Genomic DNA, 16,214 nt, shown 5'->3' with positions numbered 1-16,214 from the left:
TCTAGGGCCAACAAAATTGGGCTTGAAGAGGTAGCGCCCATAATGTTTTTAGAGCTATAAAGAAAGTGAAAGTACAAAAGCCCCGCTCTCTCCTTATTTACAGGGGAGGGTCCTTTTTTCCGCTCTCTCTTTATTTACAGAGAGAGCGCCCCGCTATTTGCTTGCGGATTCCCACTTTACCTGGGAACTTACCTGGTGCACCACCCTGACTGCTGAAAGTTCTGGATCCTGGGTTCGAGGAATATAATTCCCCGTACGGGCCACCAATTGCCGCGACCCCTCGCCGGCAAGGGAAAACACGACACAGGATTCTTCTTTCAGCAGTTTATTCAGGCCTTGATTCATGTATCATCTTCTAGCGACCCGTCGCCGAGCGCCCAAGCACAGCCTAATAAAGCCTCCAGCATACCAATCCTAAGCTGCCACGTGGACCTTTCTCATAGGGTGGTAAGGGATTGCGTGCCAATTCTCCATATTAGGAGTTGTTTATCACAGGCCACAGTGGAAGCCGGCGCCATCTTCTAATGGCGGCCACGGTCTAATTAGAACGGCTCACCACAACTTGAGAAAAATGTGGTCTGCTGTTCTTGGTAACAAAGACCCTCTCCTCGAATAAATATTCATTAGGCAACTTGGGGTATGCCAGGCAAGTGCTCTACTGCTGAACCATCTTCTCAGAACCTAGAAGGGAAATTTTTAAAAAGGATCTTTAAAAAAATGTATATCTAACAATACTAAATTGCAAAAGACTTAATGTTTTCTCCTCTGAGATCAAGAACGATAAAAGGACATGTACTCTCCACACTTGTAATTATCCTAGCTGGCACAATCAGATACAGAAGAGGAATGAAGTATATGTATAACACAGAGCTGCCTCTGTTTACAGATGTCATGATCAGATACACAGAAAATCATAAGAATATACAGAATGTTACTAGAAAACTGAATTTAGCAAGTATGCAAAATAGACTGCATTCTATTATTCAGCATTAAATTGAATTAATAAAAAAATAAAATAAACACATGGGAATAAATTTAACAAAATACATGCAAGGCCTGTACGAAACTACAACACATTGTTGGGAGAAGTTAATAATCTAAATAGCTAAAGAGATACACCATGCTATAGCTTGAATATATTGTGTCTCTTCAAAATTCAGACAATGAAACTTAAACCCCAAGGTGATAACATTAAAAGGTGGTGGAACCTGAGAGGGACTCAGGCCATGAGAGTTCTCTCCTCCTGTTTGGGATTACTACCCTTATAAAAGAGGCTTCACAGAATCACCTGACCCTTCCATTTCTTTAGGTCATGCGAGGATACAGTGTTTGATGCTTATGCCTCTTCTACTATGTCAGGTTGCAGCAAGAAGGTATCGCCTTAGAGACAGACAGACAATAGCCCTCACCAGACACTGAATCTGTCTCCTTCTCTCTCTCTCTCTCTCTCTCTCTCTCTCTCTCTCTCTCTCTCTCCAGTGCTGAGGATCAAACCCAGTAGCTCATACGTATTAGGCAAGTGCTCAACTGCTATCCCCTCAGCCCTTCTGTCTGCTTCTTGATCCTAAACTTCCCAGCCTCCAGAACTTTGAGAAATAAATTTCTGTTCTTTATAAATTATCCAGTCTAAGGTATTTTGTTATAGCAGCAGGAATGAACTAACACACATCCTGATTATGGATCAGAAAACAAAGCCCTGTTAACATATAAATTCTCTAAATGGGATGGATTCAAAATAAAAAGCTTCTTCTCTGCAAATGAAACAATAATGTGAATAGAGAGCCCATAGAGTATGGGAGAACATCTTTTTTTTAAAATACCTTTATTCTATTTATTCATTTGTATGTGGTGCTGAGGATCGAACCCAGGGCCTCACATGTGCTAAGCAAACACTCTACCGCTGAGCTATAGCCCCAGCACCTGGGAGAGCATCTTTACTACATGCACATCAGAGCACTAATTTCCAGGATATATATAAAGAACTAAAAACACTTAACACACACACACACACAAAAAAAAATCACAATAATAAATCAATAAATGAGCTAAGGAACTAAACAGACACTTCTCAGGAGATATACAATTGATCAACAAATATATGAAAAAATGATCAATTTCTCTGGTAATTAGAGAAATGCAAATCAGAACTACTCTAGGATTTCATCTCACTCCAGTCAGAATGGCAATTATCAAGAATACAAAAAATAATAAGTGTTGGCGAGGATGTGGGGAAAAAGGTACACTCATACATTGCTGGTGGCACTGAAATTGGTAAACCACTATGGAAAGGAATATGGAGATTCCTTAGAAAACTTGGAATGGAACCACCATTTGACCTAACTATCTCACTCCTTGGTCTGTACTCAAAGGTCTTAAAATCAGCGTACTACAGTGACACAGCCACATCAGTGTTCATAGCAGCTCCATTTACAATAGCTAAACTGTGGAACGACCTAGATGCCCTTCAACAGATGAATGGATAAAGAAACTGTGGTATATTTTCATAATGTAATATTACTCAGCATGAAAAGAGAATAAAATTATGGCATTTGCAGGTAAATGGGTGGAGTTGGAGAATATCATGCTGAGTGAAGTAAGTCAATCTCAAAAATGAAAGGCCAAATATTCTCTCTGATAAGTGGATCAGCATCCATAATGGGGGCATGGGGCATGGGTAGAATGGAGGAACTTTGATTGGGAAAAGGGGAGGAAGGGAGAGGAGGGAACATGGGGGCAGGAAAAATGGTGGACTGAGATGGTAATCATTACTCTAGGTTCACGTATGACTGCACATATGGTGCGACTCCTCATCATGCACAACCAGAGAAATAAAAAGTTGCACTCCATTTGTGTACAATGAATCAAAATGCATTCTGCTGTCATGTGTATCTAATTAGACAAATAAAAAAAGATATAAATTCTCAATCTCAGCTATTTGGGAGTTGGAGGCAGGAAGATCACAAGTTAGGGAATTGTCTGGGCAAGTTAGCGAGACCTTGTCTCAAAACAGAAAATGCAAAGGGCTGGGGATATAGCTGACAGGTAGAATGCTCCTGGGTTTAATCCCCAGTATAAAGTAAAAACTTAAAAAGTAAATTCCATACAGATCTATAGATTTAATGAGACTCCAAACAAAATTCCCACAGCTTTTTTTTTTTTTTTTGCAGACAGTGAAAAACTGATTCTAAAATTTATATGGCAATGCAAAGAACTCAATATAGCCAAATCAATTTTGAAAAAGAATAAGCTGGGAGGACTTACCTGATTTGATTTCAGGACTTAATAAAAAGCTACAATAGTAGAGTCCATAAATATACCCATGCCTATATGATCTCTTGATTTTTTTTTTGTAGTGCTGGGGATCAAATCTATGGTCTCACAAATGTGGGGCAAGCACTGTACCACTGAGGTATATCTCCAACCTTGATTGATTCTTGACAAATTCAATAAAGAAAACTGAGTCTTTTTAACAAAATGTGTTGGAACAAGTGGATATCCCTATGGAGACCCTTACTTCACACCACATACAAAAACTACTTTGAAATGAACCATAGATTTAAATATAAAGAGTAAAACCTTAATGCTTCTAGAGAAAAACTTAGGGAGAAAATCTTTTCATTCTTGGGATGGAAAAAGATTTCTTAGAAATGACCCAAATCACTAACCACGAGAGATAAAGTTGCTAAATTGAATTTTATCTGCTACCTGAAAGACCCAGTTAAGAAAATGGAGAAATAGGGATGTAGCTGAGTGGTAGAGCACTTGTCTAGCATGCGTGAGGCCCGGGGTTCAATCCTTAGCATTGGGGGGAAAGGTAAGGCAAGCCACATCCAGGCAAACTACCTACATGAGTGAAGCGAGAGTGAAAGAATACACAGCAGAATTAAATCCCAATTTAGATAATGAGATTTTTGAATACAGAATATAAAATGCTAAAACCAAGAAAATTTCCCAATACACATATCTAACAAGGACTCTTATTCAAAATATATAAGTACTACTAATCAATAATAAGCAAATCCAAATTTTAAAAAATTGGTCAAAAAATAAAAATAGTACAAAAACTTGACCAAAGTGGGTTTTTTTTTTTGTCACATCGACCAGATTTGACCAAATTTGTACAAAAATTTGACCTGCATTTCATTCAAGGAAATACAAATTAGAATAATGTTGCCTAGTACGCAGTGGGTCCTAGGTTCAATCCCCATCACCACTTGTACCAAAAACTACAATAACAACAAAAAACCCAAACCCAAAACCAAGATACCCCACCACCAAAAGAACCCCACAAAATAACAAAACCACAGAGAAAAACAATACTGATAGCACATTCATTTTTGTGATTATAATTAAAGCGACTAATCATAACAAACATGTAGAACAAAATTGATGGTACAATTTTAAGAAAAACAATTTAGCATTTCTTAAAATGTTCAAGATGAATTTCTATATGATCTAAAACTTCACTTCTTCATATTTACTTGAGATATATACAGTCTGCACAAAGACTTGTACATGAATGTACATAGCATTCTTTGTAATTATAAAAAACTGGGGCTGCAGTTGTAGCTCAGTGGTAGAATACTTGCCTAGCATGTGCAAGGCACTGGGTTTAGTCCTCAGCACCACATAAAAATAAATAAAGGCATTGTAATTGTAGAAAACAAGTTCATCAACAAAAGAAAAGACAAATTGTGGTATTCTCAACTATGAAATCTTACTTAGTAAAAAGATATGCACTATCAATGCACACAACATGGGATTAATGGAAAATATATTGAGAGAAGCTAGACACAAAAGAGTACATAATAGCTATTATTTCCATTTATATGAATTTATATAGAACCCACAAATCTATTCAATGGTAGCAAAGCAAACTAGTGTTTGCTAGGTGTTAGGGGAAAAAGGCACAAAATAAATTTTAGGAGTGATGAAAATTTTTCTATCTTGAATCTGATGGAGCATTTTAGAGTAGCAAATTCAAATCTTGTTTGTAGAGAGTATACCAAGCTTCATCAGATGCCCACGGATAAAAAGCTTTTCACAGATATATTCACAAGAGAAAGAAAAGTAGCAGCCAACTTAGAAAACCATGAGTATGGGTCAACAAAGACTATTCTTATGGTTTGGATATGAAATGTCCTCTGAAATGCTCATAGTTTGGAAGCTCGTGGTCTCTGTTACAGAAAGGTTCAGAGGGGGGATTTTAGGCAGTGATGTGAGTTGTAACCTCATCAGTGGATTAATCCATTTAACATGTTAATATTTTTTTTTCTTTTCTTCTGATTTTATTTCCCACTTATTAAAAGGTCTAAATAACAATTAACTTATTATGAAAATAGACTGAAAAGTACAAGAGCTGATATAAAATGGTCATAAAGTTTCCCATGGAATTCAAGTAACCAAAGAATAAATCCAGCCAAGGTACAAAGCAGAGCCCAGCCCAGCAGATGCACAATGTGCTGGTTTAATAGGGTTCTAAGAATACCATCAAATGCACACAGTAAACCACATGTGTGGTGACAAGCCATAGCCTAAGAAATATTTCCTTGGCATGATTCCGACCATTTTTTTTTTTTTTGGTCTGTGAGTTTCCTTCATTTAGTAACTTAGGATTCCCTTTAACATTTCAACATCAAAATAATTCATCCAAACAGGAGTCACTTTTATAGGTAAGATAAATCAGAGGATAATGTATTGGGGTAGTTTTGTTCTTGTTTATAATCAAAAAGCCTTATATGATCAGGGATTGATGGGAGTGGGAATGACAAATGTACATTTCAGACTTTCATCAATAATGAAAAAATAAAGCATTTTTATAGACTTAAAACTTGTCATTAGTGAATTTAGATTTTGAAGAAAGAATCAAAATGTAAAATACCTCTACAATAATACAATGTTAATAGAAATTGGCCACATACTGAGGCCATTTTTAGTGAGCTACATTGTTTAAATATAAGAAAAGTAACTTCTTGGTCCAAATTAGTGAAAACTTAAAAAAAGATTGTCTTTAGAGAACATTATTTGAGGACAATGCTTTTTCGGACAGATTCTGATATTCAAAATCGCTATAATTCTGGATTAACCTTTAAATCGCATCTTAAAAACCTGTCAGATTTCCATTTCTCCGTGAGATATTCTCACCAGTGTGTTGTTCAATTCCACAGGATAAGTTTTCTTCATTATTATTAAGAACTTCATACATAGTAGGGAGATTGCCATTCATTGCTTTATCATCTCTTCGAAAAGACACAGGCAGACTTGCTAGACTAAAGCTGACATCTTTAAAGGCATGCAACAAGAATATCCCCACAATGATTGTGAAGAAGCCACTCAGAGTCCCAATGATATCATCAGCAGGCATATCTTGCCACTCCTTAAAAAGAATAGCTGAACAAGTTAAAACTGAGGTTGTAAAGAAAACGTAATATATTGGTGTTACAAGGGAAGTGTTGAATACGTCCAGGGCCTGGTTTAGGTAATTGATCTGTGTGCTCACACAGATGACCAGGCTCAGCAGCAGAATCCAGGCCAGGGGATGCTGCAGCACAGGCTTTCCAGCTAACAGTTCTTTGATGGTGATGCCCAAACCCTTTGCACAGGACACTGAAAACGCTCCAATCACAGAGCAGATTGTTATGAACACAAGAATATTTGTCTGTCCGTGGCGAGGTCCCACCCCAAAGATTAATATCAAGGACACAATGACCACAATTGTTGCAAATACCACAAAACCTAGATCACCTAACTTGTGTGACATTTCATTTCACGTCTCAATCTCCTCTTCCTTTGGAGCATGGATGACCATAACTGTAGATCCTAGAATGCTTAGCAAACATCCAATTTTCCCATGAAGACTAAGTCTTTCATTTAGAAAGTATGAAGAAAGAACGGCACTTACGAGGACGTTGAGAGCTCCCAGTGGAGTCACTAGCGTGGCTGGTGCAAAGGCATATGCAGCGAAATTGGCCACCTCGCCTGTCCCCATTGACAGTAGTCCAGCCCACCACAACCACTCTTTAAGATATGCATGGCCACCTTGACCTGCTCTCATGGATCCTTTTCTGGCAAGTCGTAGAAGGCTTTTTTTTTTTTTTTCCCCCAAAATGAAACTCCCTCCTATGAAAATGCTGGAGGTCACAGCCTATCCCAAACCAATATAGAAATCATATTTTTCACGCCCTGGGCTCATTTCGTGGGTCACTGAAGAAGCTCCTGTGAATCACATTGATTACAGAACACAGAACCTGCTGGCACTGAAGGCAGGGGATGCAGCCTTCACCTGTGTAAGTTTAATGTGGTCTCTCTTTTGAAAACCAGGGATGATTTATTCATTTTCATTTTCTTGTAAATACTACCCTTTATTTTAAAGTTTTTTTTTTTTAACTTTACTGTTCCAGCCAAGACAAAACTACTTGAAACAACTCATTGCACACGCGCCACCGACCAGGCCAAGGAGCCGGATTTCGGTGGGATTGAATAGCATCCGATGCGCGGTGGATTTCCCCACCGCGGATTACTAGGAGAGCCGCGTCCATCTCAGAACACGCGTGAAAGCAAGTTGCCCCGGAGGGGGCTGTCCCCCGACCCGAGACCGGCAGGCTGGCCCGCAAGTCAGCCCCTTCGCGCGTGCCTCAAAAGGAGGAGCAGCGACCTCACCCCAGGCTGCACGCAATGCGACCCCGGGAACCTTGGCTCACACCCCACACCGGCCGCTCCCTCCAGCGCTCGCGCGGCCACCGCCTCCATCGCCGTCCAGGGGTAAGTGCGAGCATCGGGGCTGCTGCCGCGCCAGCCGCCTTCTCCATGGAAGCATTGAGATAAACCTACCCAGGACGACCTCCAGCCCCACCGCGACCGGGACCGGTGGGGGACAATGAAATGCGACCGAGTACATGTTGATAATTTAAATGGACTCCCGGGTGGTAACTCTGGGCAGCTGGCGCTTGACTGGAGGATGTAGGTCACCGGCAGCAGGCCCTTGGAGATTATAGCTTGTCCCTAGCTTCTCTCTCCCCGCCCCCTCTCCTTCTTGTCTGGTGTGAGCTGAGAAGTTCTCCTTTGCCAAGCCCCTGCACCGGGATGTCTTGCCATCCCCTGGGGTCCAGGTCAATGGAGTCTGCTGACTAAACCTCTGAAACCATGAGCCCCCAATAAACAGTTTCTTCTCTGAGTTTATCTTGTCAGTATTTTGTCAGTTTATCTTGTCAGCTACAACTACTCGTAAAAGAATTAAACTCTGAAGGAATTTAGGTAATAGAAATTTGGAATACAGAATATAAAATGGTTAAAGAGAAAAGAGAAAAATCAGTAACACGGAAAAAGAAAAAGATAATATCGAGAAAGAGCAAGACAATTAAAACGGAACTAAATAGAATTTCTAGAAACAAGCAATATGGTCATTCCAATTAAGCATTCACTGCACAGTGAAAGAGAAGCATAGACATTGCTAAGAGAATATGCATCACAGTGATAGAATGAAGAGATCGAGAAAAGACTAAGAGTTATGAAAGAATTTTCCAGAATTGATAAAAGATATATCTTTAGATTTCAGAAACATGGAATCACAAGACTAATATGAAAATAAACCTACATTCATGCATATTGTAATAATATGGTAAAATAGAATATTTTAAAACCAAGTAACAGGGAAAAGACAGATTATAGACATGGGAATTTATAAAAGAAGCCAGATGGTCATGGGATAAGCACTGAGGGAATGTAACTCTAAATGCAGGCATTCAGACCCAGGATAAGCCATCATAAAATAAGAAGGAAATAGAGATTTTTTTCAGAAAAGCAAAAATTGAATAGATTATCAGTCAAAGAGTCAACAAATAATTTCTAAAGGAAGTGATCCCAAATATAAGGTGCGATGCAGAAGGTATGCATGGCAAATGAATTGAGAAGCATAGGGAAAAATATGAATAGTTACCATAAAAACAAAAATATAAGTATTTACCATAAAACCTAGATAGATTGAGATAGTGAAAAAAAAAATCCAAAGTGGAAGAGTGGTGACTAGAACTAAGGCATTATACCATTCTTGTAAAGAAAGGTGGTGGAAATCCAAATTTAGGCTTGTGTAGGCATGAGAAACTCTGAAGACCAGGTACAAAAGTTAGTGAAATTGTATATAACTTCTAACCATACATACACCAAAATCAGGCCCTTTGAAGGATGGGTGGGAAGGACAATGAAATGTGAGGAGTTCACAGTATGCCACAGTCCGGCTGCAGCAAAATAACCGGGGGGTGACGAACAACTTGTGCAGATTGATACAGCAGGAGTGGAAGCCCTTTATTGCAGGACAGGAGCAGTATTTATACATTCCACACAGCTTATCTAATTAACATAAACTAGATACATCAGTATTTACAGACCCTAACATTTCCCCCTTTTGTTTAATTTAAATAATGACCATAGTGGTTTTTACACAAACACCATAAATAATCTGCTACAAGCAGAAGGGGAGGATACAAAATGTCACAATACCAAGCCAATTGATGGCTCCATGCAAGAAGCCCTTGGAAAAATTATACCAGCAATGACACTGTTAGCAAAGATACCGAGTTACAATTTGTTATAGATTACAGTTTGTTGTCTCAGTCCAGGTAAAGCAGTGTCTCAATAGATTAACTCACAGTCCAGGTAAATCACAGTCCAGGTAAGTTCTGCAGGCAGTTAGCTTAAATCACAGTCCAGGTAAGTTCTGCAGGCAGCTAGCTTAAGCTGTAGCAGCAGAAACAGCAACAGCTCTGAAGTCTCGTCCGTTTTTCAGCCGAAGTTTCATCCGGTTTTCAGCAACACTGGAAATTCTTCCACCTTGGTCTTTACCGGCACTGGGACGAAGGCAGGAACTCCGGATGGCTAAAGAAAATCCTGTAGCATTCTACTAAGAAAACAACCTTCTGAACAATTTAGTACATTATCTCAAGGTTTTTTTGCATTTGAAATAGCATTAATAGTGCTCATTACTCATCAGCTTCCAGGTGTGGGAGAACCATTGTAGCTTAGTTATTGGCATTGAAAATGACCAAACATCAGGGACACCAGTAGCGTCTTCTGCTGGCTGTAGTGCCTGGGCAGCCCCAGATGGCCCTGGGGAGTGTCCCGGACTCAAACTGCTACTGGGCACAGGGAGCAAGAGCCTGCGAGACTGTGCCTCCAGGTCAGGTCTAGATTTGGGCTCGCGGCAGTGGAAGAGCCAGCTCCCCGGCCAGGAGGCGGGGAAGGGCCAGTCGCCGCCGCCTCTTGGAAAATCCTTGCTGCGCTGTGACCGGCTTGCACACTCGGCAGCCGCCTCTCCGCTTCACGCACCCTCCGGTAACGAAAAGTATTTAGTAATAGCCTTTTGCTGCAACTTTTTTCCTGATAATCCTTCTTCTTCTGAACTTTCTTTTTCTTTCTGACTAGAGTTCCTGGGCTCTTATCAACACATGCCCTAACTATTCTTGGTTCCACTGGGGTGCCTCCTTCCCTTAGTAATTTACTTCTCACCCCTTCCATATTTTCATCACAAAGACAATACAACATTTCAAGACAAAACAAGACACAAACATACTGTATCAATCTTCTCCATTTTCTCGAAATGGTCATTTTTCCTCTCGCCCTATCTGCCTAGGGACGAGCAGATTTGCTCCCGTCCTCTCTATGGACGGGCAGCTTTTTTTCGTCACTTACCCCTGAGTGTCCCGGGGCTCCCCGTAACAGGCCACCATCTGCCGCAGTCCGGCTGCAGCAGAATAATCAGGGGGGGGGGGACGAACAACTTGTGTATATTGATACAGCAGGAGTGGAAGCCCTTTATTGCAGGACAGGAGCAGTATTTATACATTCCACACAGCTTATCTAATTAACATAAACTAGATACATCAGTCAACCAATCAGGAATCTCCACACTTAATGGCTTGCTTTTGTTACTTCTCAAACCACTCCCTCTGGCATTTTGCCAGGCACCATCCAGACTTGTTTACGAACTCTAACATTCCCCTGGCAAAATGCCAGGTGTTATTTTGACTTGTTTACAGACCCTAACAACAGTAGACTTCAATTTTGTTTTTAGAATATTCTATTATTATTATTATTAGTGGGTGGTATTGGGGACTGAAACCAAGAGCACTCTGCCACTGAGCTACATCCCAGGCCCTTTTTATCTTTTGTGACAGGGTCTTGCTAAGTTGCTGAGGCTGGCCTCAAATTTGCAATCCTAGCTGTGATTACAAGATGTGTCTCAATGCCCGCCTGGATGATTATTTCTTAGGCAGTCTTCTCAGTATGTGGGTGCTCATTGTCTTCTTGCTTTTTTGTAAGTCTGAAATATTTTAAAAATACAGAATGCAACAACATTCACTTTTTAAAAAAAAAAACTCTGCTTTAATCTTTCTTTAGAGGTGGTTCTCAACTGGGGTCTGTTTTCCATTGCATCCCCTCCCCTGCTGCCAGGGGTCCCCAGCTATTTTTGGTTGTTACTCTTGGGTGGTGTACCAGCACCTAGCCTGGGTGTTGCCACATCTTACAATGCACAGATTGGTTTCCTTACTGCAAAGAAGTACCTGATCCAAAGCATCAATAGTGCTGAGCTTGAGAAACTGTTCTTTAGGATACAAAAACTGATTTTTCCCCCCAAATTAGATTTTCTTCTTCCTCTTTTACTTAAAAAGAAATGGAGAATTAAAGTTATCACAAAGCTGTTTTGTTTACAATATCTTTTATGTACATAATCATTCACAGAAAGCAAAATGCTTGATCAAATCATCAGGAAAGACACCAATGGGCAGCATAATTTTTTAAAGCATTAAAAATTGAACTTTGATTGACTGTTAAGTGTCAGGCACAAAGCTGCCACTACCATGGCTGCTTCTGCTTGGAGTTTTCCTTTTCTTTTCTTTTCTTTTTTTAAATGTATCTAGGTTTATTTGAGGGATTGGCTCACATGGTTATGAAGACTGGCATGTCCAAAATCTGGGTGCTTCTGTTATGGAATGAAGTTTCCATGAGATAACTAATTACTTTCTGCCTCCCCATCTTCAGGAAAGGGACAAAAAAGATAACTGAAAAAGAAGTTGCTTCTGTTTTCTTGTTAGTTGCACATTAGTATTCGACAGTGGTCCTGTACTAAATTTTGGGGCCGCTACTGAAATGTCATTAAATTCCAACTTTACACATCTGACATGCTGCCTAAATGCAGCTCAGTGTGTTAAAGTGTAGATTACAGTCCAACAAATCAATGCTCTGGAATTGTGGGTTTATGTAAACCTGCAATTAAAAACAGTGTGCAATCACTTTCCTTTCCTACCTGATGAGGGGAAGAGAAGCAAGCTATTTTTTTTTCTAGGGTGGAGAGGTGAGAATGTCAGTTTAAAATAGAAACATTCCTTGGCACAACCTTTATTTTATTTATTTATTTATTTATTTTGTGTGTATGGTACTGGGGACTGAACCCAGGTGTGTTCTATCACCAAGCTACATCCCCAGCCTTTTTTTTTTTTATCTTGAGACAGGGTCTTGCTAAGCTTCCCAGGTTGATTTCAAACTTGGAATACTCCTGCCAGCCTCCTGAGTAGCTGGAATCACAGGCATGTGCCACTGCACCTGGCAAGATATGTTTTTTAATAAAGACAGTTTTGCTGTACATCTGTCAGTCTACTGTTGACCTCTCCCTAATTCAGGGAAGTTCTGTAATTTCCACTGACAAACTGGAGAAATTATTTTTCAGAGAACGTATTTGATGTGGTTGTATTTACCTTAAGAAAGAGAAATCTTTAAGGATTTGTGGGTATAGGAGTTACTGGTAGCAGGACAGGGTGGATTTAAGGTGTAAGTATGGAGATTCTTATTAAAAGGTGTAGAGAGGATATTTACAAGGCTCCTAGTGGAAAGGTAGGTGCTGCTCTCAACCCTGCAGAAGACAAGCAGCTCAGGAAGTCCTTCAACAAGGACAGTCACTGCCATACAGCAATTAAAAACGGCAAGGTGGGGACTAGGAGTATAGCTCAGTGGTAGAACACCCGCCTAGAATGGGCCAGGCTCTGGGTTCCCCAGCTCAAGAGGGAGTAAAAAAAAGGTGGTGGTGGGGGGATCAGAATAGACCTTTATTTGTTACCTCCTTGTGGAGATCAGAGTATAAGGTGCAGCTTCAAGATTTCCAGATAACAGGCACTATCCTGATTTTAGAAGTTAAGATGTAATAGCTTGGTATTAGAAAAGGATTTAGGACATAATTATACCCACAGGGTAAAACTATGTCAGCAACAGTAGCTCCAAATTCAAAGGAAAAATTTATCCACAGATACAATTAAGGATGTAATTTTATCTTTTGAGTAGGTAGCTATGACTCTCAACCAGCTACTGAAAATGATTACAGACATAAAACTTTGCTGATATGATCTTTTGATTATCATTTTGGCCAAAGTGAAGCAAATAAAAAGTATTCTCTTATAAGAAATTTTTCATCACAACAGAAAAATTTCTAGAGATATGTTTTGGTTACATTTCTCATTTTGGGGGTAACATGGGTTTTGCACAGGAAAGGCTTGCATTGTTTTTTTCTTCAGTTACCATAGTATCCTTCACTATTTTTGTTATTGTTTGCCCATTGTTTCCAAGAGCAGGTGTTCCAAGAATCATCTAGACACGCCGTCTAGGAAACTGAGTGTTAATGTGATTGGAAATACATAAGGATGTTGGCTGAATTAAGGGAATTCCCTTATAGAATCTGAACTAAACTGTATCCTTTATTCATTTTTAGATAATTTCAGGGGCTGGGGCTATAGCTCAGTTAGTAGAGTGCTTGCCTTGTATGCACAAGGCCCTGGGTTTGATCCCCAGCACTAACTCCCTACCCCTAAACCTCACATCTTTAGATAATTTCATTTTACTCAAAGGATAATTGATAGACAACTTAAAAAGTACATGATTCAAGAGTGAGGATTTAATTGTAATATAATTTGCATTTAAAATGAAGAACAATCAAATTTCACTATTTTTGCTATTCTTGAGGGCAAGAACGAATTTGACTAAGTGTTTTTTAAAATTTGTTTTTATTAGTTATACATGATAGTAGAATGCATTTATGCACTTTGATATATCATACATAGATGGGATATAATTTCTCATTTTTCTAAGTATACATGTTGCAGGATCATATTGGTCATATAGTCACGTATATACATACAGTAATAATGTCTGTTTCATTCTACTATCTTTCTTATCCCCACATTCCCTCCTCTCCCCTCTCATCACTTCCCTCTACCTAATCTAAGGTAACACTATTCTTCCCTTGTGCCCTCTAGCTTATTGTGAATTAGCATCTACATATTAGAGAAAACATTCGGCTTTTGGTTTTGTGGGATTGGCTTATTTTGCTTAACATGATATTCTCCAACTCCATTTACTGGCAAATGCCATAATTTCACTTATCTTTAAAGCTAATTAATATTCCATTGAGTATATAGACCACATTTTCTTTATCCATCCACCTCGTTTGGTTCCATTGTCTAACTACTGTGAATTGAGCTGCAAACATTGATGTAGCTGCATCACTATAGTATGCTGATTTTAAGTCCTTTGGGTATAAACCAAGGAGTGGTATAGCTGGGTCAAATGGTGGTTCCATTCCCAATTTTCTGAGGGATCTCTATACTGCTTTCCACAGTGGTTGCACCAATTTTCTGTTCCACCAGCAATAGATTGTGGGATAGAGACTGGGTTTGCAAGGGCTGATCTGGTTTTGGTGATCCCAAGAGATGTCAGAGACAGGGCTGAGAAACTGTTGAACATTGACAGAGACAGTTTGACTTTCCAGCAAGATTTATTTTATTTTTTGATTCACTAATCTCTCTACCACATTTGGAAAAGTATGTTTTTTATGCATCGGTGTGTGGAGGACAATGATACATGAATGGGGTTTTGCATTTTGTTGTATTCTTATATCTTTAACTTCTTTTCTCTTTGTTTGTATTCTTCCTCTCTCTTGGCTATTTTCTTTCCCACTTTTCTCCAACAGCCAATCTCTGTCAGCTACTCTTCCTGTGAATTTTTACTTCTAACTTTTCTCTTCCTCCCTCGCGAATACCTCTATTCTCTCATCCATTATTTGAAATTGTAAATCGTTTTTACAAATATCTTGTTTGTACCATAGATAGTTATCGAACTCATCATTTTGGTTTAATGCAAGAAAGAAGTAGATGTCTTAATGGAGCTATTAGGTTTGAGGCTAGATATTGTGTACACTGAGTGCTGTTGATATTGGTCTCACAGTAAAGGTGAAGCGCTGGAAACCTTTAGGGACACTATAGATCTACAGGGTAGAATTTATCCTGCCTTAGAGCCATACTTTTAGGTGGTAAAACAAAATAACAACATAAAAAAACAACAATAAAGGAATAAAGTGCCCCAAACAAACCAAGATGCTTCAACAACAGAAGCCACCAATAACACAGTAGAAGAAATGTCCAAGAAGGAGTTCATATTGTATATAGTTAAATTGATGTGAAGTAAAGGATAGTATAAGGAGTGAAATCAAATAAAACATCCAGGAAGTGAAAGAGAATTTCAGTGAAAAAAAAACAAGCAGAAATCCTCAAAATGAAGGAATCAGTAAGCCAAATTATTTATAATTATAATCAATAGAAAGCATCATCAACAGACTAGACCACTTGGAAGGCAGAAACTCAGACAATGAAGACAAAATACATAATCTTGAAAGTAGAGTTGAATGTGGATAAGATGGTAAGAAACCATAAATAGAACATCCAAGAATTATGGGATAACATGAAAAGACCAAATTTAAGAGTTATCAGAATAGATGAAGGAGCAGAGGTACAAACCAAAGGAATGCACAATCTTTTCAATGATATAATAGCAGAAAACTTCCCAAACCTAAAGAAGGAAATGGAAAAATCAAATACAAGAGGCTTACATACCCCAAATGTACAAAATTACAGCAGACCCACACCAAGACCCACACCAAGACACATTATAATGAGAATAACTAACACAGAGAATAAAGATAAAATCTTAAAGGCTGTGAGAAAAAAAAATCAAATTACGTATAAGGGGAAAACAATTCGGATCTCAACTGACTTCTCAACCCAGACCCTTAAAGCCAGGAGGTCCTGGAATAATATATTTCAGGCTCTGAAAGAAAACAGATGCCAACCAAGAATTTTATATCCAGCAAAATTAAGTTTCAGATTTGAAGATGAAATTAA

At 39.1% G+C, this 16,214-nt stretch overlaps 1 protein-coding gene across 1 annotated transcript; it reads right to left on the bottom strand.

The window, feature by feature from the left end:
- Window positions 1-5,582: 5,582 nt before the first annotated feature.
- On the bottom strand, window positions 5,583-7,277 carry LOC107144940 (magnesium transporter NIPA2-like). The gene is given in 1 exon segment (XM_048792248.1): window positions 5,583-7,277. A coding segment is annotated over 1 exon segment (1,092 nt). The 5' UTR covers window positions 7,193-7,277; the 3' UTR covers window positions 5,583-6,100.
- Between the last annotated feature and the right edge of the window lie 8,937 nt (window positions 7,278-16,214).

Source organism: Marmota marmota, unplaced genomic scaffold (assembly GCF_001458135.2).
Source record: "Marmota marmota marmota unplaced genomic scaffold, marMar, whole genome shotgun sequence".
Lineage (NCBI taxonomy): Eukaryota > Metazoa > Chordata > Mammalia > Rodentia > Sciuridae > Marmota > Marmota marmota.
This window is presented reverse-complemented; position numbering and strand designations above follow the sequence as displayed.